General features: G+C 43.7%; 3 protein-coding genes across 4 annotated transcripts in view; 2 read left to right on the top strand and 1 right to left on the bottom strand.

The window, feature by feature from the left end:
* LOC131105616 (lysosomal thioesterase PPT2-A-like) overlaps window positions 1-25480 on the bottom strand; it is a 213248-nt gene that overhangs the window by 7023 nt on the left and 180745 nt on the right. The gene's annotated exons all lie outside the window — the stretch shown is intronic.
* dhx16 (DEAH (Asp-Glu-Ala-His) box polypeptide 16) lies at window positions 1637-13582 on the top strand. 2 transcript variants are annotated; one of them, XM_058053692.2, is made up of 21 exons: window positions 1637-1941; window positions 2299-2501; window positions 2576-2811; window positions 2971-3151; window positions 4941-4997; window positions 5080-5334; window positions 5454-5690; window positions 5782-5973; window positions 6373-6483; window positions 6579-6694; window positions 7609-7819; window positions 7888-7986; window positions 8071-8223; window positions 9090-9230; window positions 9315-9477; window positions 9809-9927; window positions 10704-10771; window positions 10837-10999; window positions 11079-11240; window positions 11684-11857; window positions 13052-13582. In XM_058053692.2, exons 2-21 carry the CDS (start codon window positions 2304-2306, stop codon window positions 13178-13180), a joined length of 3165 nt encoding a protein of 1054 aa, XP_057909675.2. In that variant the 5' UTR covers window positions 1637-1941; window positions 2299-2303; the 3' UTR covers window positions 13181-13582. The 2 variants fall into 2 exon arrangements, with proteins under 2 accessions (XP_057909675.2, XP_057909674.2); XM_058053691.2 differs by having other exon boundaries at window positions 2296-2501.
* On the top strand, window positions 15583-21687 carry rnf183 (ring finger protein 183). Its single transcript, XM_078790661.1, has 4 exons — window positions 15583-15724; window positions 15797-16052; window positions 17020-18041; window positions 20840-21687. The coding sequence occupies exon 3, from the start codon at window positions 17071-17073 to the stop codon at window positions 18013-18015; it is 945 nt and encodes a 314-aa protein (XP_078646787.1). The 5' UTR covers window positions 15583-15724; window positions 15797-16052; window positions 17020-17070; the 3' UTR covers window positions 18016-18041; window positions 20840-21687.

The raw sequence follows: 25480 nt of genomic DNA, 5'->3' as shown, positions 1-25480 counted from the left end.
TTGTATTCATAATAAATCATAATCGATCGCTATATTAATAACTCATTAATAAATTTAAAAAAATTGTCATTTAAAGTTGGGCTTAACAAAAAACATTTTCTGTCAAAATTCACAACACATTGAACAAGAAAGAATTGTCTTTTTGATTTAAAAACTATAATAGAAATATATTAAAATCAGTAAAAAATCTAATATATACAAATATTTTTTACACTAATTTTAAAATATAATATAACTATTATAATACATAACTAAAGCTGTTGCCACGATCCATGAGTTAGCCTGTGTGACAGTTTAGTTTGTTTCCACTTTTATGCCTTACTTCCTGTTTTATGCCCTTATTTTTGTAGCGCTTCTTGTTTTTACTGGTTTGTGTTTGCCTGCTTTTTACTTTTTCACTGGTTATGTTTACAATTGCACAACTGTGTGACATTCAGTTGCATTTTCTTTCTGTGCTTGTGCAAATGAAAATCACCTACTCACATGTCAAAACGACAATGCTAAGGATGTTTTTATAATACACTTTATAATACCCTCGCTTTTCAGAAATGAAATATTTCATAAATGATGGCTGTTTTGTGGTGCACTGTGGTCTATTATTAGTAATTGGAAATACACGTGATTATTCTGGTCACTAGGTTGCAGTAATGCCATAAATCATTGATTAACATTACATTACCTTAACACAAGGTCATCCATGGCATGTCTGACATGATAGAGTCCTCCCATCTCATGTGGAAGTGGTAAGAAAAATGCTGCGAGATAATTAGTCTTGTCAATGTCCTTGGGGGACGCCATATGAAGCCATGTTTGCGGCTAAGCATTGTTTTAATCGCTGTACCTTAGGCCCAGCTCAACATAAAACTAAATAAACTTCTCCCACCCGATTGTCGTGTCTGCTTTTTCCACTCTGAACATGGAAGTATACCGGAATGCTATTGCTATTAATGCTATTAATGCTATTAATGCTACCAATGTTTTGCAAACTCTTTGCAAAAGTATTGTGTTATCTCTTATTGCAACCAGAAACCAATTTGAGGCTAACTGGTTAAATCGCTGACTTCCTAGCTTGCATAAGAGTTGCAATGTGAGTGTCAACAAAGAATAATAAGGGGACTATTGACATGTTATTTTGTATCTAAAGGGCTCTAATAATGTTAAAACCATATTTAGAAAGTAATAAACATGTTTTCTATGCTCTAAATACAAAATTATTCAATTGATTATGAACATTTAATCATACGTATATCGTGGTTGGATTGTCCTGTGTTGTACAATGTGTACAAGTAAGTGCAGGACTACTTCGGGTGTTTGTAGATGCTTAAGTTATTCATGTCAGGTTGCGGCACACATGCTAACAGGAAGGCGAACTTTTGTCAACTTAACTTTTAACGGAAGACCCGCCCCTTAGCCCGTTGTATCTGCCAATCACAAGTACTAATACAGGACGGACACTAGGTGGCATCATGAGACATTGAATGTGTACGTTTCAAGATATTCTGTAAGAATAGTACAGGGACTTGAACCAATAAACAGCTAAAAAAAAAGAGGGACGACTTCATTACAATTAATACATCGTTTTTTTTACATTTGGTTTTGATTATTGTTGTTCCCCTGGTGGCCAGGCGGGGGCAGCAACCTCTTTGTCGCCGTTGGGTTCTTCTTCGGTCGTGTAAGCCTTCCTGCATGAACATGCTTTGAGCGAAGTTAGCAAATGATAAAGTGTTTTTTTAATAAGGGATTTTGGCTGGTCAGAGCGTAAGCATATGTTTGTTTACTTAGAAACACGTTTAAGCAGAAATGTGACCCAACGTCTTACTTATTCAGTCGTAGTTAGCAGCAGCCCATGGAATTACTTAGCTAGCATCCAACAGTGTTTGTTAGCTGTTTGCCTCCGATTGGTGGAGTGAAAGCAGGGTCGTTTGTGGACCCCCAAGAGCGGTAAGTAGGCTTTTTGGCGCGTTGTTGTGGCTTTAATATAATGTAGCTTGTTTATTATCTAGCCAAGAGTCGCAGAGGAAAACGAAGGCTACCCAACAAAGCAAAATTGTTGTGACTCGATGGGCGGCTGTCAGACGTAAACAGGCGGCTTGTGCTTCTCTCCCGATCCCTTATATTAGCTGAGCATTCTTGCCCATTCGATGATAGTTGGAGTTGCACAATGAATGAATGAATGAATGAATGAATGAATGATGTCTGCTTTATTAACTTTGCAGCTCATATACAGTCTGGGTAATCCAGACACGATGTAAAAGAACATTGATAAATGAGAATATGACATTTCTTTTGACCTAGAAGAGACCATGGCCAACCTGGAGCAGTGGGTCAACGACCGCCTCCACGACATCCTGGGCCTGAGTGACCGCTATGTGGCCCAGTTCATGATAGGCACGGCCCGCAAGGCATCCAGCTCTCAGGACTTTGTGGCCCGACTCCAGCAGACTGGTACCATTGACATTGACCAGACTGTGACCTCCTTTGCACAGGAGCTGTTTGAGAAGGTGTGGACGTATTGAAATACGTTCCCAGCTTAGACATAACCGTTGCTTCACCTTTTGCCTCTTGGGTGTTGTAGATTCCTCGCCAGCAGGTTGTGGAGAAGGCCTCCCGGGTGTTGGAGCGTCAGGCCATCGAAATGGAGAGGAAGAACCGCACGTACACCTTGCTGGAGGACAGTGATGAAGATGCCGGCGGCAGTGAGAAGCAGCCGGGGAAGAAGAAAAGCAAAGCCAAAGACAGGGCGAGCAAGAGGAAGCACATCAGACAGAAGAAGGAGAGCGAGTCGTCGAGTGAGGAAGAAGTGCCTATTAGGTAAAATGTGTTTGTGTGTAGGATTATGCTCAAGCAACTTGTATATATTTTTTTGCCAAGTCTTGTCCTATTGAGTCCCATCAAATAGCCGCTATTTTGCATGCAAACTAATTTTTCTCGCATTTTGTTGCTCAACAATTGCATTTGTTTATATATCAGGGGTACATCGAGCCAGGGGAACGATGCAGCAGTCAAAAAAGAGGAGGAGGAGGAAGAAGAGTGGGAGAAGGAAGAGCGGGAGCGACTGCACGACATCGAGGAAAGAGACGCCTTTGCCGAGCGGGTGAAGCTGAGAGACAAAGACAAGACACGCAACATAGCAGAGAGGACTGACAAAAAGGTAAGGACGGGAACTTGTTGCTACACACGGCTCCCTCCAAACCCTCCAAACTCTCTTGCTTGCTAGACTTTGATGTTGTCCTCTGATTGTGGATCAACATTTGCCATAAAAGTTACTGTTGTAATTATTCAATTAGATTCTGCTCCAGGACCTTCCCTCTTCTCTCTGCGATTGCCGTTGTTCACTAGCAATGGACGCTCATGAGCTAAATGCACAATTACGGTTTAAGCCTTATATGAAATTAAATGATAAAATGTATAAGTTGTCATCACTATTGAACTTATAAACCACTAATGTTATGATAATACTGTACAGCAGGGGTCTCAAACTCAATTTACCTGGGGGCCACTGGAGCTAGGGTCTGGGCAAGGCTGGGCTGCATCAGGTTTTCCAAAAAAAAACCCAACACATTTATTAAGAACAGAAAAATATACAAACTTTTTCAGTGCTTTGGTTCCGATTTTCTACAATAAAAGCTCTGGTAAAACATTCCACTGTTCTCAAATATCTTAATTTTTATTTTTCTGCACAAAATAAGATGAAAAATAAACAAATCATCCCACCCTCGGCCATCTCTGTGTGGAGTTTGCATGTTCTCCCCGTGCACGCGTGGGTTTTCTCCGGGTACTCCGGTTTCCTCCCACATTCCAAAAACATGCTAGGTTAATTGGTGACTCCAAATTGTCCATAGGTATGATTGTGAGTGTGAATGGTTGTTTGTCTATATGTGCCCTGTGATTGGCTGGCGACCAGTCCAGGGTGTACCCCGCCTCTCGCCCGAAGACAGCTGGGATAGGCTCCAGCACCCCCCGCGGCCCTTGTGAGGAAAAAGCGGTAGAAAATGAATGAATGAATAAACAAATCAAGAATAAAGAATCAATCAATCAGTAATAAATAAATATAATAATAATAATAAAACGGCTAATAATAAAAACTTAAGAAACCACATATAGTTGGTGGGTAGACAAATTGTTTTTTTCAGATTAAAATTAACAAAGGATTATTAGAGCCCGGTAGACATGACAAAACACGACTATAGTCACATTTATACTCTTTTTATTTACAACATATTGCGCAACTGCAGGGTCTTGAGACATAAACTAGAGAGCTAGTGACCTAAACGGTAGCCTTCAAGTTATTTCCTTTAAACTTAAATAGCCAAAAACTTACCACTTCCACACGGATAGGGAGGATAACTATTAACAGTTATTTAACCTTTAACATGAACATGAATCAAACGTAATAATTTTTTCTGGGTACATGATACCATACAGCATCCATATCAAACTTGCGCGGGCCGCACTAACATTAAACTTTCATATCAAGGCGGGGGCCTCAAACTAGTGTCCTGCGGGCCACATTTGGCCCACGGGTCGCATGTTTGAGACCCCTGCTGTACAGTGTATAATGGTGTAATAATAATCATGAAATATTTCCTTTTAATATGTTATCTTTCACTCTATAAAGTTGTGGAATTGCTGTTTGTCATTTTCTCTCAGGCAATGCATACTGTCTATTAAATGTTTGCAGCATTTCTTGAAATGCTGGCTTTTCAACCGTGTTAAAGAGTAGCATTTCTTTTGCGATGGAGCAAATGAATCTTTCTGTGACCGCACCCCATTTTGCGCTGCCCATTCATGTTTAATTTGTCTCATTGGACGTCGACCATCTGTTCTTATCCATTCATGCAGAATATTTTGCAAATGTACGTGTTTACTCAAAGTGGAGAAACTCTGAACTACTGCATTATTATGAATGATGAACCTTTCATTTGATTTTTTTCCCCCAGGCTTATGAGGAGGCTCAGAAGCGACTAAAACTAGCTGAAGATGATCAGAGGAATATGGTAAGCGGAAGATGTATTTTATGAATGCTTTGAAGGCAATTTATTTCATAGTTTTCATAGCCTCCCTTGTTTGCCTCACCAGTTGCCCGAGCTGAGGAAGCAGTCTCGCTGGGAGTATCTGAAGAAGCGAGAGGAGGAGAAACTGGAGGACCTGGAGGCGGAGATCATAGACGAGGAGTACCTTTTTACCACAGACGACATGACGGAGAGGGAGAGGAAAGAGCTGGACTACAAACGTACGTTGCGTGACCTGGCCAAAGATTACAAAAAGGCCGGCGCCAAGGAGCTGGAGGAGAGGAAGAACAGGTACTACATGCCGGAGGAGAACAGAAGAAAGGTAGGTGATCCGTGAAACATCAGGTGTGGGCAGCGGGGCAGAGGAGATACTTCTTGTTAATACAATAGCCAACACGTGTCTTTGCATCCTTTCACCACCTGTTTCTGTTCTTCTTTCAGGAGGTTCCCCAGAAGGAGGAGCTGGAGCTGGAGGAAGTGCCCATGGAGCTGGGAGGAGAGCAGGGTCGCTGGGAGGAGGAGAGGCTGAAGACAGCCTCGCTCAGCTTTGGGGCCAAGAAGGAGCGAGAGCAAGGTATGAGGCGGCAGCAGGAGAAGTACCAGCTGATCCTGGAGGAGGCAGAGATGATTGACTTTGTCAGTACCGCCATCACCATGAAGGGGACGCTGACGGAGAAGGTGGGGCCGCTTTGGTTGATCTCTGTGCCAATTATTTTTACGATCTGCATCCAGCGCCATCAGTTGCCCCTCTTGTCTCACTTGTGTTCAGGAAGGTGAGACCCCTGCGCTGTCCCAGGCTGAGCTGAAGAAACAATCCATGCAGGAGGTCCGCCGCAGCCTCCCCATCTTCCCCTACAGAGAGGACCTTCTAGCCGCCATCCACGAGCACCAGATCATGGTCATTGAGGGGGAGACGGGCTCCGGGAAGACCACCCAGATACCGCAGTACCTCCTGGAGGACGTGAGCATCACCCTTGTTTTGTTCTATTGAGATGTGAAGCCAGCTGGGAGACCCCAGTTCAATCCCACCCTCGGCCATCTCTGTGTGGAGTTTGCATGTTCTCCCCGTGCATGCGTGGGTTTTCTCCGGGTACTCCGGTTTCCTCCCACATTCCAAAAACATGCTAGGTTAATTGGCCACTCCAAATTGTCCATAGGTATGAATGTGAGTGTGAATGGTTGTTTGTCTATATGTGCCCTGGGATTGGCTGGCCACCAGTCCAGGGTGGACCCCACCTCTCGCCCCAAGACAGCTGGGATAGGCTCCAGCATGCCCGCGCCCCTCGTGAGGATAAGCGGTAGAAAATGAATGAATGAATAAGATGTGAAGCACATTGTGAGCCCATACATCCTCTTTTAGGGTTACACAAAAGGTGGCATGAAGATCGGATGCACGCAGCCTCGGAGAGTAGCTGCAATGTCAGTGGCGGCCCGAGTAGCGCAGGAAATGAGCGTCAAGCTCGGTAACGAGGTGAGCCACCTCTCCTGACCTCTGGTGTGGTTGGAATCATTGATGACCAGTCAGCTGAGATTATTCCGTGTTCTTTTTGTCCCTCCTCACACAAGGTGGGCTACAGTATTCGCTTTGAGGACTGCACATCTGAGAGGACTGTGATCAAGTACATGACAGACGGCATGCTGCTGCGAGAGTTTCTCACCGAACCCGACCTTGCTAGCTATAGGTAATGAAGTTGCCCACATGTACGCATCTTTTGTGCACTCACCACCTTTCGACCCTTAAATACGCTTCTATGCAAGCCAGGCTGATGTTCACACAAACATGTATATTTCCAAAAATGCACTACTCCTCCATGCAGTTGTTAAAAAAAACTCAATTAACACGAGTGTTGAATAAAAAAAAAACAAAAACGCCAGTCTACACAAAAACACATACACCATGTGTCATGTTTTCACCAATTTGAAGCCTAAAAAAACAACCACAGTTGACTTGGTCTTGCATTATAACACCTCTGTTTTTCAATATACTGAGATATTAGATGTACATTGTATTTAAAATCAGCACATATCTACATGGAGCCTGGGAACCATCTTCAATTTTTTTTAAATCATGTCTGCCGCTGAACAAAATGACACCAATACCCTTAAATCAATAACTTCATTCTATGTTTTCAATAAGATCATGTTCTGTTCTTAAAGCGGACCTATTATGGCCTTTTTATGACCCTTTGTATTGCGCGGTGGACTCTTATAGAGCAGCCACACACAATAACCAGCACAGAAAACTTTTTAGATCTTCCAGACCCACCTTTTCTACTTATTCCCTGGATTTGCTACGAAGCCCACTTTCTAATTTAGTGAGTATAGGAGTTGATGATAAACAAATATGGTCTTTAGAGAGCTATAATGGAAAATTGTTTAGGAGCTACTGGCAGCTCATGATCAACTGACTGGAGACCCCCGACTTACCGTGTGTTTGGGTTGGGCAATATGGACCTTAACATGCATCACAATATTTTTGGGAAGCATCACGATATGAACATTTTTTGGAAGTCATGGAAATAGAATGCTCACAATTGTAAAACATATACATTAACATTTAACCGCCAGCACGCATTGCTTTGCTTTCGCCCCTTAGCGTCATCATCATCGACGAGGCCCACGAGAGGACCCTCCACACGGACATCCTCTTTGGTCTGATCAAAGACATTGCCAGATTCAGACCCGACCTGAAGGTTCTGGTGGCCAGCGCCACGCTGGACACTGAGCGCTTCTCTACTTTCTTTGACGACGCCCCTGTCTTCAGGATCCCTGGCAGGAGGTTCCCCGTAGACATCTTCTACACTAAAGTAAGCGCATATTGAAGATTAGAAGAAGAAGGCTACATGTGCCTGATGTGATGTTATTTTCTGTCAAGGCTCCAGAGGCGGACTACATGGAGGCATGCGTTGTGTCCGTGCTGCAGATCCACGTCACACAACCCCCTGGAGACATTCTGGTCTTCCTCACGGGACAGGTGAAGTAGTTTTCCATGTTTCATCTGGCCGAGCAGATTCATGTTCTCCTGCTTTCTACATGGCGTCTCCTTGTGCCTCTGCAGGAGGATATTGAGACGTGCTGCGAGCACCTGCAGGATAGATGTCGGCGGCTGGGTTCGAAGATTGCAGAGCTGCTGGTCCTGCCCATCTACGCCAACCTGCCCTCAGACATGCAGGCCAAGATCTTCAGCCCGACTCCGCCTGGCGCCCGTAAGGTAGGACAATGTTGCGTTTTTGCCATGAGGCTTAATGAGATGAGATGGAACTTTGGTGGTCCTTTGGGCGTGTGTCTAATTACTGCAACATGCAGTACACAAGACAGAAGTAGCAATGGCAGGACAGCAGGCAGACTTGGTTTGTAGGCATCTTTCTGTCTCCGCAGACAATGGTATTGTTGTAATCCATGTCAACCATGTTGGAATCTCACAAGGTTGTTTGTTTCTTTCTAAATGCGGTTTATAACATTATTAGAGCCCTTGAGACATGAAATGACACCCCATAGTCACATTAACGTTCCTGTTCCCCAATATGGTAATCAAAACAAAAGAAAATAACACATTTGACAGAAATGAGACACTTCGACTCACAAGTTGTAATGTAATATTACTGACCCCTAGTGACCATTGTAGAATACTACATGTAATTACATCTTTGAATATAGAAGTATTTTATTTCATGTACCCACTTTTAGGCTTAAAAATGCTTATTTTAGAGGAAAAAAAATATCAGAATGTGCATATGTTTTGGCTAATTGGTTGTTTTCCACTACAAAAATAAGTGTTTATTCATATAAAGTGTTATTGAAAAAATGTGGAGCTGCAATAGTGGTGAGGGATTATTGTATAGATAAAATATTATATTAATATGATAGCAATGCAATATCATGTGTATATATATAAATCATACATATATATCGTCAGTATACATGATGTTATATATATGATATATATGATGTATTAGCCAGATGTCCATTAGTGGCCAGTGAGGGTTTCCTTGTTCTGTTACTTTTATGCGGAGCTTTTCTGTATTTTTTCAGTCCTCCCCCACCTCTGATTTTTTTTTGTGTGTGTATCATTTTCAGGTGGTTGTGGCGACCAATATAGCAGAAACCTCGCTGACCATCGATGGCATCATCTACGTTATCGACCCAGGATTCTGCAAACAGAAGAACTATGTAGCACGCACCGGCATGGAATCCCTCATTGTCATGCCCTGCTCTCGGGTGACTGCACAGTTTTCACCAACTACCCGTGAGGCCATGTCAAAGGTTGCCGTTTCATCTTACACACTCGCTTGTGTTTCATAGGCCTCGGCCAACCAGAGAGCAGGTCGCGCAGGCAGAGTGGCTGCCGGGAAATGTTTCAGGCTCTACACGGCGTGGGCCTTTAAGCATGAGATGGAGGAGATGACAGTGCCAGAGATTCAGAGGACCAACCTGGGAAACGTCGTCCTGCTGCTCAAGAGTTTAGGTGGGTTGAGGATCATCGGCTTACGGTATTACTTATATTGTGCACGTGCCGTCACCGTCCTGTATCTGTCTTTGCAATTGGCTTGTGTTTTCGATCTTGATGTTAAGTATGTGTGCTGCAATACTGTGTCTGTGATGATGCTAGCTTGATATCCTGCCTTAAATCAGAACATTTTTCAGTCGTGATAGCGTCCCACTGCTGACACGTCACATTTTGCATATGCATCAGCAAACATTTCATTCTTTTGCATGTTTTAGAAAGAGGTGTGTTTGCCACTGCCCGACTGATACGCTCTAAATAAGGTGATATTTTATTATTGTATGGCCTGTAGGCATTAATGACCTCCTCCACTTTGACTTCATGGACCCGCCTCCTCACGAGACCCTGCTGATGGCGCTGGAGCAGCTCTATGCCCTCGGAGCACTCAATCACCTGGGGGAGCTCACCACGGTACTTGACTAGTGCATCACATCAGAAGCCCAACACAATCTATTTTATTTTTAAAGGGGACCCATTATGCTTTTTCCACTTTTCTGACCTATAAATGTTTTTGGAATGTTGTATCCTCTTGTTAAACAATGCCAAACTACAGGCAATGACCTTTGTGCATTTACAAGTGAGCCCTGAAAGAAGTTTGGGATGACTCAAAATGCTTGTCTCCAGTGGTGCCTACTCTTGGAGTTCACACACGATACATCAGGGGTCTCCAGCCAGTAGCTCATCAGCTGCCACTAGCTGCTAAACACTCTCCAAAGACTTTATTCATTTATTCATTACTCCTATACCCACTAAATTAGAAAGTGTTGTTCACAGTAGTATGGGAGTGTGGCCAATCACAGTGGAGTAGGTGTGCCCAGAAGTTAATTAAAACAGACTGTTTTGGCGGGAAGCACAAATCCAAAGAAATACAGTTGGAAGAGCCCAAAAGTTTTCTGTGCGGGTTATTGTGTGTAGCTGCTCTATAGGAGTCCACAACTCCATACAAAGGGTCAAAAAATGAGCACAATATGTCCCCTTTAATATTTTCACATTTCCTATGAATTTGGTGTAAAATAAGTCAGGGAAATGAACATAATAATGTATTAGGGTTCATAAAACCCAAATTGTGTACATGCACTGTTTTAACACTTTAGCATTGTTAATTAGCGTGAAAGTGCAAAAAGAAGTCATCAACTTCCGCTTGTGATCTTAATGATGAATATGTGGTTGTTTTTCCCGACTTTCAGCTGGGTCGCCGGATGGCCGAGCTGCCTGTCGACCCCATGCTGAGCAAGATGATCCTCGCCTCCGAGCAGTGAGTCTGCACTCCCCCGCCTTCCCGCGTCCCCCTCTCCACTCACTCAAGACACCTGTGTCCAGGTACAAGTGCTCGGAGGAGGTGCTGTCCATCGCGGCCATGCTCTCGGTCAACAACTCCATTTTCTACCGACCCAAAGACAAGGCGGTGCATGCCGACAACGCCAGGATGAATTTCGTGGTGCCCGGCGGTGACCACCTGGTGCTGCTCAATGTCTACACGCAGGTGGCGTCGGGCCCTGGCATATTTTCAACAGTGCGACTAAATCCTGATGTGGTGCTGATGACGTTCATGTCTGCTGCAGTGGGTGGAGAGCGGCTACTCCACGCAGTGGTGCTACGAGAATTTCATCCAGTTTCGCTCTATGAGGAGAGCCCGGGACGTCCGGGACCAGCTGGAAGGCCTGATGGAGCGCATCGAAGTGGAGATGGTCAGCTCGCCGGGAGACAGCATGCCCATACGCAAGGTCAGTGGTGATGATGGCAATGGGACACAGAAGCAGGACTTAAAGCCACGCTACTACTACTCCTTTTTCAAAAGTCCAAACTCCATTTTACCTTTGCGTGACACACAAGCATCAGTCAACTAGCTCAACCCTGACGAGCACGCCCGCCACCGCCCAGGCTAGGGTGGTCACAGGCGGGGCCTGTGGAGGTGCTGAAAGAATGTTAAGAAAATCAGGTGGTTGTTTAGAGTGCAGCTGTGGGGGATTTAAAATCAATCTACCAGGTCATCCGGAACAAATCCCACTTTGAAATATGTCTTGAACGAGACGCACCTCCGCTAGCCTGAAGGTCAGTGACACCATGTTAAACTGTGCTGAGATATGGTTGTCTTGCAAAAGGTTTTTCTCTTGAAAAGAGAGTTCACAATTTCAAGTAACAAGCATTATGTGGTGGCCTCCTCCAGGCGGTGACAGCGGGGTACTTCTACCACACGGCGCGGCTCAGCAAAGGGGGCTACAAGACGGTGAAGCACCAGCAGACGGTCTACATCCACCCCAGCAGCTCACTGTTTGAGGAGCAGCCCCGCTGGCTCATCTACCACGAGCTGGTCATGACCACCAAGGAGTTTATGAGACAGGTCTGTTTGAACGTCATCAAAATAGAGCAAAGCAAGCGAGAGAGGAATAGCCTATTATTTCCTGATCCAGGAATGCAGGCGTGCCAACATGTTGGCATCTTTTGAGTCGTGGCTGTCAGTCTCTGTGTATAGTGTGGCCTGCTTCTCCAAAAAATCCCTGGAATTGGTCAGCTGTAGAACAATATTTCCTGCATGTACAGTACATGACTCGTTCAAAGTGGGTACAAAATAAAGTCATAAAAAAACTCAAATATTCTAAATCTCGCCACAAATTGATCTATAACCATACCAAATGATTAGTCCCGTCGAGGGCCGGTTGATATATTGATATTTTTTAAATATCGATATTTATTTTACGCACAATATCAAAAATCTCAACAATCCCTCATCTCGTTACGTTTAGAGCTTACACTAGGGTTAGGGTTGTTTACACTTGGGAGCAGCAGTTAGCTTTGAGCACCCCTTGGCTACACAGAGCAACCAGAGATCCCTGCTGAGATATGGAGGAGAGGCTGCATAGCGAGAGTGAACAGTGAAATAGACGGTATAAGGATTGTATCAACCATGTTTACCGTCTGTCGCCATGGGGAATGTGAGATGGAAGCGCTAACGCCGCTAACCCGGTTGCAGAGAGTGCAGCAGGATTGTACTGAAGATGGAACTATAGTTAATTTTTTCTATATATATACATATTTTAAAAGATAATATACTTTCACAAGATTGATTACATTTAAATAAAACGTTGCACTCATGGTTGGCTTTCATATTTGTCTAAAATCACTTTGTGGAAAAAATATCAGGATCTATATTTTATATTTATATTCAACCTAAATATGTCTGGATAGGAGTTTTGGTCTGTATGGCCCATCCCTCGTCCTATCCCAAAAGTATTTAGCACACACATTTTTCCCATCAACTTGGATCGTTTCACGTGCTCACATTTCTTAGCATATTTTTTTATCACAGTCTAATTACCTCTGCTTTCTTCCTGTGGTTGGATCAAAATGTGTTGTTAATTGCTAAACGTTCGTGATTGTTGCCAGTCATTGATCAAGGAAACGTGACGTCTATTCCTAGCTTGATCAAAGGAGCATAGTCATTACGATGACTCTGTGAAATTGTCGCTCGCATGTAAAGCTGATTGTCACATGACCTTGCCCCGGACCGACCCTCCTCTCCTGTACCCTCCCGCAGGTCGTGGAGATCGAGAGCGGCTGGCTGCTGGAAGTGGCTCCTCACTACTACAAGAGCAAAGAGGTGGAGGACAGCAGCAGCAAGAAGATGCCCCGCAAGCAGGGCAAGGCCAAGGAGGACCTGGGCTGAAGCAGAGTGGCAGCAATGGCACGCCTTCCTATGTGGTTTGACTTGGCGTGACGGAGAGTGCGCTACGGCCCGTGGTTTGTTTTTGACACACGTAAAAAACAACATGAATGACGGGTGGACACGCTCACAATCACGTGGATTAAAAGAGGGAACTGGGTCACAACCTACCGACTGGTTTAATCATAAACTGGCTGCCAGCCTGCTCTCGCCGTGCCCCTCATTAGCGAATGTGACGCATATGTGAACAATATTCCACAAGATGACAAGAATCATGTCCTCGTTGCTCAGAAGCAATAAATTTTTACAACAGTTTTCAATTTCCACGTTCTTCGCCATATCATTTCTCTACATGCTTTTGCAATCTAAACCCAATTTTTGTTCTTAATCCTGCTCATTATTCTGCCTGTTTTAAAGCCAGGTGACATCATGTGTGTCAAAGCAGTCATCCAAGTCAGGGGAGCTCTTATTTATTTATCTCAGTTATCTCAACACTTTTGGACCATTCTAAAAAGTATGTTGACATCTTGAAGATATGCTCATGATAGCATTGCCAGATGGTCAGAGCATTACGAGATTAGCATTACGCTGTTGTATTCCAAGCCACTAGGGGGCATACGTACAGTGAAGAAAATAAGTATTTGAACACCCTGCTATTTTGCTATTTCTCCCACTTAGAAATCATGGAGGGGTCTGAAATTTTCATCGTAGGTGCATGTCCACTGTGAGAGAGATAAACTAAAAAGAAAAATCCAGAAATCACAATGCATGATTTTTTAACAATTTATTTGTGTGATACAGCTGCAAATAAGTATTTGAACACCTGTGTATCATCTAGAATTCTGACCCTGAAAGACCTGTTAGTCTGCCCATTAGAAGTCCACCTGCACTCCATGTATCATCCTGAATCAGATGCACCTGTTTGAGGTCGTTAGCTGCATAAAGACACCTGTCCACCCCATACAATCAGTAAGACTTTAACTTGTAACATGGCGAAGACCAAAGAGCTGTCCAAAGACACCAGAGACAAAATTGTACACCTCCACAAGGCTGGAAAGGGCTACGGAGCAATTGCCAAGCAGCTTGGTGAAAAAAGGTCCACTGTTGGAGCTATCATTAGAAAATGGAAGAAGCTAAACATGACGGTCAATCTCAATCGGAGTGGAGCCCCATGCAAGATATCACCTCGTGGGGTCTCAATGATTCTAAGAAAGGTGAGGAATCAGCCCAGAACTACACGACAGGACTTGGTCAATGACCTGAAAAGAGCTGGGACCACCGTTTCCAAGGTTACTGTAGGTAATACACTAAGACGTCATGATGTGAAATCATGCATGGCACGAAAGGTTCCCCTGCTTAAACCAGCACATGTCAAGGCCCGTCTTAAGTTTGCATATGACCATTTGGATGATACAGAGGAGTCATGGGAGAAAGTTTTATGGTCAGATGAGACCAAAATAGAACTTTTTGGTCATAATTCCAATAAGCGTGTTTGGAGGAAGAAGAATGAAGAGTACAATCCGAAGAACACCATCCCTACTGTGAAGCATGGGGGTGGTAGCATCATGCTTTGGGGGTGTTTTTCTGCACATGGGACAGGACGAGTGCACTGCATTAAAGAGAGGATGACTGGGGCCGTGTATTGTGAGATTTTGGGGAACAACCTCCTTCCCTCTGTCAGAGCATTGAAGATGGGTCGTGGCTGGGTCTTCCAACACGACAACGACCCGAAGCACACAGCCAGGAAAACCAAGGAGTGGCTCCGTAAGAAGCATATCAAGGTTCTAGCATGGCCCAGCCAGTCTCCAGACCTGAACCCAATCGAAAATCTTTGGAGGGAGCTCAAACTCCGTGTTTCTCAGCGACAGCCCAGAAACCTGACTGATCTAGAGAAGATCTGTGTGGAGGAGTGGGCCAAGATCCCTCCTGCAGTGTGTGCAAACCTGGTGAAAAACTACAGGAAACGTTTGACCTCTGTAATAGCAAACAAAGGCTACTGTACCAAATATTAACCTTCATTTTCTCAGGTGTTCAAATACTTATTTGCAGCTGTATCACACAAATAAATTGTTAAAAAATCATGCATTGTGATTTCTGGATTTTTCTTTTTAGTTTATCTCTCTCACAGTGGACATGCACCTACGATGAAAATTTCAGACCCCTCCATGATTTCTAAGTGGGAGAAATAGCAAAATAGCAGGGTGTTCAAATACTTATTTTCTTCACTGTATATGCATGGCATCTGGGGGTTGCTATGATATCCCGTGATGTCTTCTGCATCATCATGTCTGTTTTGATCTTGGTCCTCAGATGTTGATCGCCAACATTCCCGCATGAGCATGGCGAGCCGTTCGGGTCGAGCGGAGGCTAAAGTAAAGTCTTGTCAGGTATGACGGGTATGATGCTGTACCCTGACTTGATTTCTATCGCACCCGTGACGTTACCTGTACAAGTATGCAACATGTGACCCGTCAGCCTCCTGCCGTGGATCAAAGCTGTCAGATTGCGAGGTGGCCGGCCGGTGGAGGTCAAGGTTTGCGTTTGCTTGTACGTAAGAAAAGCACCTGTTCTGTGTGCAAACACCAGCCTTCTCTGAGACCTGATTGTGCTGCACTGCAGAGAAAACACACACTCCAGCAGGTCCGACCGGTCCGACGAGAGGTGGCAGGTGGGGGGGCGTGTCCCAAGGAGGCGGCGCCGTGCCATAATTAGAAAACAAGACGAGAGCAAGCCTCTGAAGTGGAGAGGAAGACCACTTGCAGAGAAGCAACTCGGCACCAAGGTGATTTTTAGCCTTTTCAGGTATGAATTTGGGTGCGCCGCTCCACGTTGGGATAGTTGGAACCTCCCTGGCGATGTGAGACTTCCTTATTGGGTATGTAAGATTTTTATTTATTTTTTTACTTCATTCACAAATGTGTCTTTTGCTCATCTTTGCACTTGTGACCCAATTCCAGAATTAATTCATTATTAAACATCTGAAAACGTTCAGACTTTGTCCAAATGTCCCATCTTTTTATTTTTATTATTTTGTAGACAGGCTAAAACCATTCCAAGGCTATTTTTAAATAATGAAAGTATAAATAAATATAATAATAATAAAAAAATTATAATGTAACTCCAATTAATCTGTTGCAGTCATCCAAAAATATATTTTAAAAAATCATTATAAATGAAGACTGTATGGAAGATATGGTTGATTTGGACTTCCCATATATCCTCGTGAGTTTAATAATATTTTTCACCTTTATTAAGTTGGTGCCATGAGCGACTGCCTTTGGCCCCATGGCGGCTTATTTGTTTATTTAGCAGTCACACTCAATGGAAAAAATGGGCAGACAGTGACAGTGGTGAAAACTAAAGTTTTAAACCAAAGTTTGAATATATATTGAAAGAAAAGCATAACAACACACAATGTGTTATTAACTTATTGCTGAGAAATGATGCCTTTTTTTCTGTTTTTTTTGGGTTGTGCTGCGTGCCAGGGGAAAGAGCTGTGCCTGTTGTAGGTGGCTTTTTAGTTTCAAAGCAACAAAGTGCTGTTTTGGAGGTTTGGGCCTGTAAAAATCCCCATCATCTGCATTTAAAAGGCTTCCCCTGACGTCGATGCGGAAAGGCACGCAAAGCAAATAGTACCGCATTGCCGCCTCAAAAACAACCCGTGTCCAAAAAACACAAACCGTGTCAGTGTTACTCTGGCAGATCCTAGCCACTCATTTCCTTCATTGCCATTTGTTGAAGCCAACGTGTTTACTCATTAGTAATTAAAGAAGCATTAAACAAACATAAACCATGTCATTGTCACTCTGCTCATTTCCTTCTTTCGTTTGATTTTCCCGCAGTTTGTTTCGGGAAAGACTCGACTTAAGCGGCATCGAACGCCGCAGCCCAACATGAGCGATGACCGGGAGAGACGCAGGTCCCGTCAGAGTCGAAGCCACGACGCCAGGCCGGCCCCCAATGTCAAGCCCCGGATGAATAACAAGGAGAACCGAAGGCCGCAGCCAGCCAACGTGAGGAGGTCGAGGAGCATCGACTCGGAGACGGGGGCCAGAGGAGGACGGAGGACGGAGCGGCACCAAGAGGAAAGGCGGCGGCGCGGGAGGAGCGCAGAGGCCATCAGACGAGTCAGGAAGGATGGCGACACGGACCGCCACAGGAAGGCCAGACCGCCAGAGAACGACGTGGAGGAGACGGAGTGCGCCATCTGCTTCTGCTCCTACGATAACATCTTCAGGACGCCCAAGCTGCTGGCCTGCGGACACACCTTCTGCCTGGAGTGTCTGGCTCGCATCAACGTCACCTCGGCTGAGGTCAAAACGCTGACCTGCCCCGTGTGCCGCGAGGTGACCGACATCCCCCACGGCCAGGACCTGCCCCGGCTGGGCAACAACGAGGACATCATCGGTCGGCTCCCGCCGGAGATGCAGAGGGCGAAGTCCATCCGCTTCAAGCGCAGCAAGGGCAAGCTCTTCCTGAAGAACGCTCCCGCAGGGGGCCTCGCCAAGCACGGCGTCCTCACGCTGCCGCACAAGAGCCAGGAGGCCCAGGCCGCCCCCGCCGGGGACCTGCGCCTCACCGCCGTAGAACAGGGCATGGAGCCCGCTACCGTGGTGGATGTGGGCCGGCCTCCCAACAGGGTCCGAGGGCGCATGCGAAGGTTTTTCCGTTCCAACCGGTGTTACTACGCCACTGTGGCGACCGTGGTCACCATCGCCGTGGCGTTGCTGCTGGTGGGGATTCTGCTCTTCATCATCATCCCCAGGGCGGCGCGGAGGCCCGAACGACCTGCCAACCAGACGCAGCCATCGGGGGGGGGGTTCGCTCCGGGGGTGTGACCCCAAGACTTCAAGTTGCACCGAATGTACGTTTTGCATCAACTGTGAACCCCCCAATGCTAGCAATGCTAGCAATGCTAGCAATGCACTCCAAGTGTTGTTCATACACTAGCCGCCTGTCGTGTGTGGACGGACCTGCCTGACACACGGGTTTTAAAGACGGTACAAAGCCAAAATACAAGTATTTCATTTAAACATTTAAAAAGTATTCCTATTGTTGTGCCACAAGGCATGCTGGGTACCGTTCTGTGTTTGTCGCATTTTTGCTTGAGATTGTCGACAGAGAAGTAAACAAGGACGGGTGTTCATTGAGCATATTGTTGTTGCCGTTGGACTACCCAGCAGGCCTTGCGGGCACTTGTGAATAACAGCTAGTTCATGTTATGTTTAGCGCTTATCAATTGTTTTATTATAAAATGATATTGGTTTAAAAAAAACACTTAGCGAGAGGACAAAAATTATATTCTAATGAGAAATAAATTGCAATTTTAAGAGAATACATTTTTTAGAAGTTATTTCAAAATACTGACCAAAAATTATTTTAAAAAGTTGTAACTTTGGTTAGCGCGGTGGCCACACAGCTAGGAGACCTGAGTTCAATTCCACCCTCGGCCATCTCTGTGTGGAGTTTGCATGTTCTCCCCGTGCATGCGTGGCTTTTCTCCGGGTACTCCGGTTTCCTCCCACATTCCAAAAACATGCTAGGTTAATTAGCCACTCCAAATTGTCCATAGGTATGAATGTGAGAGTGCCCTGGGATTGGCTGGCCACCAGTCCAGGGTGGACCCCACCTCTCGCCCCAAGACAGCTGGGATAGGCTCCAGCACCCCTGCAACCCTTGTGAGGATAAGCAGTAGAAAATGAATGAATGAAGTTGTAACTTCAAAAATAAAAAGATATCATTTTAAAGTCAAATTAGTTTGGACTAAGCTAATAAAGCACAAATACATTGCCGCCCTTTGTGTATAGATTGTATTTCACCCTGTTGGCTTTTTAGCCATCAGCCACTATTGTCACAGCTGCAGAAGACCAAAGAGGAAATAAGTTATTATATTGTTTGTTGAGTCAAAGCCTCAAGGCAAATATCCACAGACGCCTCCATTTCCTTGTGGATGCCAACCTGCATGGCTTTTGAAGCCACCTTTCAACTGCAGTGTTGTCAACTCACCAAGCCGAGGCTGAATTTTACCACCGGTTGTGTTTCACTCTCTGCTTGCAGGCCGGCCAAACCAGTTGAACAATGTTTGGAGCTTTATGACACGTTTGTCTGGATTCTTCTGCTGGCTTTACTTTTGACAGAGAGCTGAACGCATCGAGTGCAGAACAACCGTCATAACCAAAACACCCACAAAAAGAATGATCTCCGTGCCTGCATTTGCCATACGGTCATTTATTTAGCGCCACCTGTTGGACCCTCGCTCATAACCACATTAGAACACACCAAGATCTAAGTAGAATTCAGGGGGAATCGCTCTTGCTATATTTAGCTAGAGGTCGAGCAACAAATCGCTAAATGTCTATCGCTCTTCTCAACGAGCCTCGGGTGCTTCTGTGCACCCCTCCTCTGTCTAAAAGCACTCACACGCGGCTCCGTCTTGTTTGTGACATTTCAAAACAACTTCATCTGTGGTTCTAAACCAGGGCTAGTAGAACGTTCCAAAGTAGAACGGAAGAAGAACGTCAAAATATTATGAGGAAAAAATGTAGAGAATTGTAGTAAATAGGAAAAGTAACATCATCTTAGTCGTAAAGTTGAAATATTAAAGAGTTTTTTTAAGTCATAATATATCAAATATTTTGAAACAAAGGTTGTGGAAAATGTAAAAAAAAATGGGAGGATAAGAAATTGATAAGAACCAAATTTACAAGAAAAAGTAAACTAGAAAAATTAAAAACAGCAAACATGGAAACAATTTAGCTGTAATTTTACTCTATTTTACTTTAACACATAATATCACGAGGAAAAATAATTACTGAATTATTGAAAAATGATTGGCCCGCTTCGCATTCTAAAAATAGAATTTAACAAGGAAACAGCTTCAGCAGCAAAACTGTCAAATCCGCAGTAAATTTTCAGGAATGAAGTTGTCATATTATGAGGAAAAATAACATCATTTTAGTGGCATGGAGTTGACAGTTGAAAGATTTTTTAAAGTCACTTACAAGAACAATTACAAGAAAAAAATATAAATAGTTGGAAAATTCAAACTAGAAAACAAAAAAAATGTTCTTTTTTTACAACAAAAAGTCAAAATATTAACAAAAGGCACAATTTTACAAGAATAAAGTCGTAATATTACAAAGAAAAATTACGATTGAAACATAAAGGCCTGTGGCAAATTCTAAAAATATAATATAACAAGAAAACAACTGCAGCAGCAAAAATGGAACAATCTGCAGTAAATGTACAAGAATAAAGTGGTAATATTGTCAGGAAAAATAACATTTACAGAGCATAAAGTTGCATTTTATTTAAAGTCCTAACATTGTAAACAACCACCAAAATAATGAATCATTTTTACAAGCAAAAAGTAGAAATGCTTGTAAAATGAACAATAGAACAGCTAAAATTAAGTCAAAATATTGAGAAATAAAATGCAATATTGTAGCAAAAGGTACAATTAACTATTGTCAACTATTGAGAAAAAAATGTGTCGAATTATTGTAAATTCCTTATTGTAAAATAGTTTTTATATTTGACATGTTGACCAGAAAGCCCCAAACATCCCACGTGGGTGGGTAGCACCCTAACCCCTCCCACTCCCACGGCAAGTCGGTCAGTCAGGTGGACCCAGACCCCACATCTCCCCTTCCCTCCCCACAGGCGCGGACACTTTGACCAGCATGGCCTCCACGCCTTCCGCCTCTGCCCTGACCTCGGTGCTCCGGTGTCGAGGGAAGCTTTTGGCGAGGAATCCACCCGCCAAGCGGACGGCCACCGCGGCCTTAAGTCCGGCGCTGGCCTCCAGACGCAGGCGCGACCAGTCGACGGATCACCCCCGGTCACGTCGAGCTCGCGTGTGGGCGTCTGTGCCCGGAGAGAGGTGCGTGCTGGCCGTGGGGTTCAACGCTTCCCCGGCGGGTGAAGCCGTCAGGGGTGTCGGGTCGAGGCATCCGCAAGGGGCGGCTCGCCTTCCCGCGCCTCGCGGCCTCACAGTGACCGCCGGGCGGCCCCGGGAAGCGCGACAACACGACGGGGTGCTTCGACATGCGCGCGCGTGTCAAGTTCGGTTTCTGACCCGGGACACTTGTCGGGTCTCATGTGACGTTTGGAAAGCGTCCTACTTGCGGGCCGGATGGTCAACTTTGGGGAACACCTGCTGGTCCCTCAAACTTCTGTTGACGCAAGCGGTGTTCCGTAAGATGGCGATGCCGTGCAGCACCACCAGAGGGCGCACTGGTACGGCGGACGTCACCGACGGTGCTGTACAGGTATAGTCATATAGTCATATAATCATAAAGTCACATAATATGGTCCATATTGATCTCGTCCATCGAGCGACAGGTGCATCACAATGAATGGGAATTATTTGAAAATTAATTATTTTTTTCCGTAGTTCAGTTGAAAAAGTGAAATTCTATCCTGTACATTCACTGCACACAGAATTAACTTTTTAAAATTTTGAGTATGTATTTCTTCATAATTTTGATGATTATAGCTTTCATATAATAAAAAAGCATATCTCAGAGAGAAGGGGTGTCCTAATGCTTTCCACCAAAGGCCACATAATAAAAAAAATCAATCTTTGCTTGCTGATATAGGTGAAAAAAACAATTATTAGCATAAAATTCACTCCTTCCGCACAAATTTTTGTAGTTTTTTCCACATATTTCAGTTTCCTTCTTAAATAATCTTTGTCAATTTTTGACTCAATATGAGTTTATTCTAGTGTTGTTAATCTATTATTTAACCGTGATTAATCACATTTTGTCAGAAGTTAAGTCAATTAATAAATCACAGCTAGAGAGAAGTTTTAATTGATAATTTATAAGTGTACCTTTGGGCTCTGTGTGTACACTTTATATCAGTGTACCTTCATATGTGTACCTTTTTAGAAAGTTTTAAAATACACATATCAACATGAAACAGGATCATAAAAGAAGTTTGGGATGGCTCAAAGTACTCGCTTTTAAAGGGTGTTGCAAAACTGTTTCTTTGTCATGTCACAGAGAAGCGGCCTTATATATAGTCAATATATTGACTATCTCTCCTCTGGACATGTCCCAACCATCTCAGTCTGGCCCATAACTGACTTTATCTCCAAGGCCTCTATCATGGAATGTCCCTCTGATGGACTCCTTCCTGATCCTGTCCATCCTGGTCACTCCCAATGAGAACCTCAGCATCCTCATCTCTGCTACCTCCAGTTCTGCTTCCTGTCTTTTCCTCTGTGGCACCGTCTCTAGTCTAGTCTAGACCAAACAACATGGCTGGTCTCACCACAGTTTTGTATACCTTTCCTTTTGGCTGAAAGTCTTGTTCCCTACTCGCTACAAATCACAACGTCATCTAAAACATCATGCTAAAACATCATGCTAAAACATCATGCTAAAACATCATGCTCACATGGGGACATCTTAGATGAAACCGTGCAGCAGAGCACTTAGCTTGCAGAGCCATCCCAAACTTCTTTCAGGGCTCATGTCCAAATGCGCAAACCTCATGATGTGAAACTTTGGCATCGTTAAACAGGAGATTACAACATTCTAACTACATTTGTAGGTCAGAAACGTGGAAAAAGCATCATAGGTAATTCAACTTTATTTTCTCGTTCAATGGCCTAGTTTTCTTAACTCATTCTAATTTTTGCTGCTGTTTTTTTTCCATTTTCTTGTTAGATGATACTAGAATATGTCCCCCAGGCGGCACTTTGGACACTCCTGTCATAGAATGTGGAAAAACTGTCAAAGACGTATTTTTACATCGAAATATTAATCTGCTTGTCTCCTTGTTGACATCATAGCAAAATACAGTAAGAAAATATGCTAATATTGGTAATGGTAATAGTTTTATTTCATTTGAACATGCATCAGATTACAATTGAGTGCATCCCATAATCAGTTCACAATATTATATAATATATATATATATATAATATATATATAATATGCTAATATTGACATCAAATCTATATTTATCTGTGTTTTTTTCTTTCTATTAGATGAATGGAGAAATCCCTCCTCCTTCAGACCTCGACCCCCCTAAAGACTCTGGACCAAGGACACCAAAAAACAAACCTCACTGAGCTCCTACAACTCGGCAATGAAATCTGCGTGACCCTGCCTATTTATTGAAAAACCACAGTATTAGGTACACCTGTACAACAAGTGGACTGGATCATACATTTCTCCTCTTTGGACGTGAGCATATTGTTTTTGTGTGTTGCACCTTTGGACTTCAACCCGGCAAGCAAAGCAGCGAGCAGTCTGGATTGGCTATCAGGAGAAATACTACGATGATGACATAGAGGGAAAATATCAACAACCTTATCATGCATCTACGCTGTAAAACATTCTAGTTGATTCAACGAGCAAGCTGCCTTAAAATTGCAATTGTTTGTAACAAATATTTGCATTTTATTGAGTAGAAAGCCTGACTAAGACTTCCATGCTCCGGCTTGATGTGTTACCCACTGACCTAAAAGCCATGGTATACTGTAGGATGTACACACACATACGTATACAGTACACACTAAATCATGCAAATGAGCGACCAGCACAAGCAGAGTGGGGGCTGACAAATGTCCCTTTCAGCTCTTAATTATTAACATTTTTGTCCAACCGGATGAGGAAAAATACTAAAACTGCAGGTTGTTTTCAGGTAGTGCTTTATATTATCCATCCACCATGGAAAGTAGTCCCCTTTTGTTTTGATAACACGTGAACGCATCATGATCAGCCAGTAAAACTGAAGTTCAACTTAAGAAAACCTGTCGGAGCTTTGAGTTAACCTTGAGTTAACCTTTGAGTTAACCTTTGAGTTAAGAAGAATAATGAATCTAGTGTTTGACCGTGTACACTGTATGCTGGGAGTTTTCTACTATTTCTGCAATTCAGTGAATAAACTCCGCAGTAGGATGAAATATACCTCATGTGTGGCACTGCTTGGTGGAATTGATAGCGTTCAAAATGAGCATCATTGATTGTACATCCAAGAGTATGATGTGTTCCTATATTTATTTAGAAGTTCTTCTGTCAATTACGATGTCTTTCAAATCTCTGATATGAATATGATGCAAGGACTTGTGACATGACATGCGTAATACAGTATGACACTAGCTGGCTGTACAGAGGAAATCATTGGGGAATTCATTAGAAAAGGACAAGACCTCTGCTAAGTAACAACTATTGTTGCTTCAAGAAATGACTGGTGGAGTAATTTGGGCCTCACTTGAAGTACACAGTACTTCCCGAGGAACTAATGTCTGAGGCACATACATTTAGAGTATAGTTACTATTGAAGAACTAATGAGTAGGGTTAGGTAGGTTCATTCCTCGTTAACTACTGCAGTCTTATTGGGAGTGACCAGGATGGATATGATCAGGAAGGAGTCCATCAGAGGGACATTCCATGTTAGAGGCCTTGGAGATAAAGTCAGTTATGGGCCAGACTGAGATGGTTGGGACATGTCCAGAGGAGAGATAGTCAATATATTGGTAGGAGGTTGCTGCCATGTAAAGAGAAGGTTTATAGATGTAGTCAAGGAGGACATGAGGGTAGTTGGTGTGAGAGAAGACAGGGTTGGATGGAGGAGATTGACCCCTGAAGGTAAAAGCCCAAAGAGAAAGAAGAAGATTGTAAAGTGTTGAAGGGTCATCACATGAAAACAAATTGATAAATTGTATCCTGGTAACTCACGTCTAGCCAAATTCATTGAGAGTTTCATCAGGATGTTCATGATGGAAAACTCAGGCGGAATCAATAAACGGCCTAAACTGGAGTTGATGGGAACACGTCCTGCATTCCATTCAACTGGATTGGCTTCTCAGCAGGAGGTTGCCTGTAGCGTTAGCGTGACAAACATTGGCAGAGGTTGACTAGGGTACAGCCTTTGATCGGGCCAGGCCATGGGGGGGCAAACTATGCTGTGAACTATACTGTATATTATATACAGAATAATATGCAGTATAATATACAGTATAATATACTGTATAAGGGCTGGAGTCAGAAAGCCAGAGACAGCTCAAGGGTCCTGTGTGGTTTCACCTAGAGTACTCCAACAAGGACAGCTTAAAGTATTTGCTATTAAGTATTAAAGTATAAGAACCTGGGACTCCTGGATGACCTGAAGTCTGGAGTGCTAAGGGCAGGCTCCAGAGGGGTTGTCAGTTTTTCTTTTGGTTGGGGATCACCCCAGACTGGTGCCATTGTTTTTTTTCAATTTGTTTTTCAATGATAAGTATAGTAATTAAAAAACTAAAAGTTGAGGTTTGTTGAGGTGGGGAGGAGGGGGGTTGGGAAGGG

This window comes from Doryrhamphus excisus, linkage group LG5, assembly GCF_037039965.1.
Source record: "Doryrhamphus excisus strain RoL-2023G ecotype Guam linkage group LG5, RoL_Dexc_Guam_v1.1, whole genome shotgun sequence".
Taxonomy (NCBI): Eukaryota; Metazoa; Chordata; class Actinopteri; order Syngnathiformes; family Syngnathidae; genus Doryrhamphus; species Doryrhamphus excisus.
This window is presented reverse-complemented; position numbering and strand designations above follow the sequence as displayed.

Excerpts from the sequence above, each read along its gene's own strand:
- dhx16 (XM_058053692.2), top strand. The coding sequence starts at position 2,304 with ATGGCCAACCTGGAGCAGTGGGTCAACGACCGCCTCCACGACATCCTG. Across the intron at positions 3,152-4,940 it reads CAGAGAGGACTGACAAAAAG|GCTTATGAGGAGGCTCAGAA; the intron begins GTAAGGACGGGA and ends TTTTTCCCCCAG. Across the intron at positions 9,231-9,314 it reads TTGTCATGCCCTGCTCTCGG|GCCTCGGCCAACCAGAGAGC; the intron begins GTGACTGCACAG and ends TGTGTTTCATAG.
- rnf183 (XM_078790661.1), top strand. The coding sequence starts at position 17,071 with ATGAGCGATGACCGGGAGAGACGCAGGTCCCGTCAGAGTCGAAGCCAC.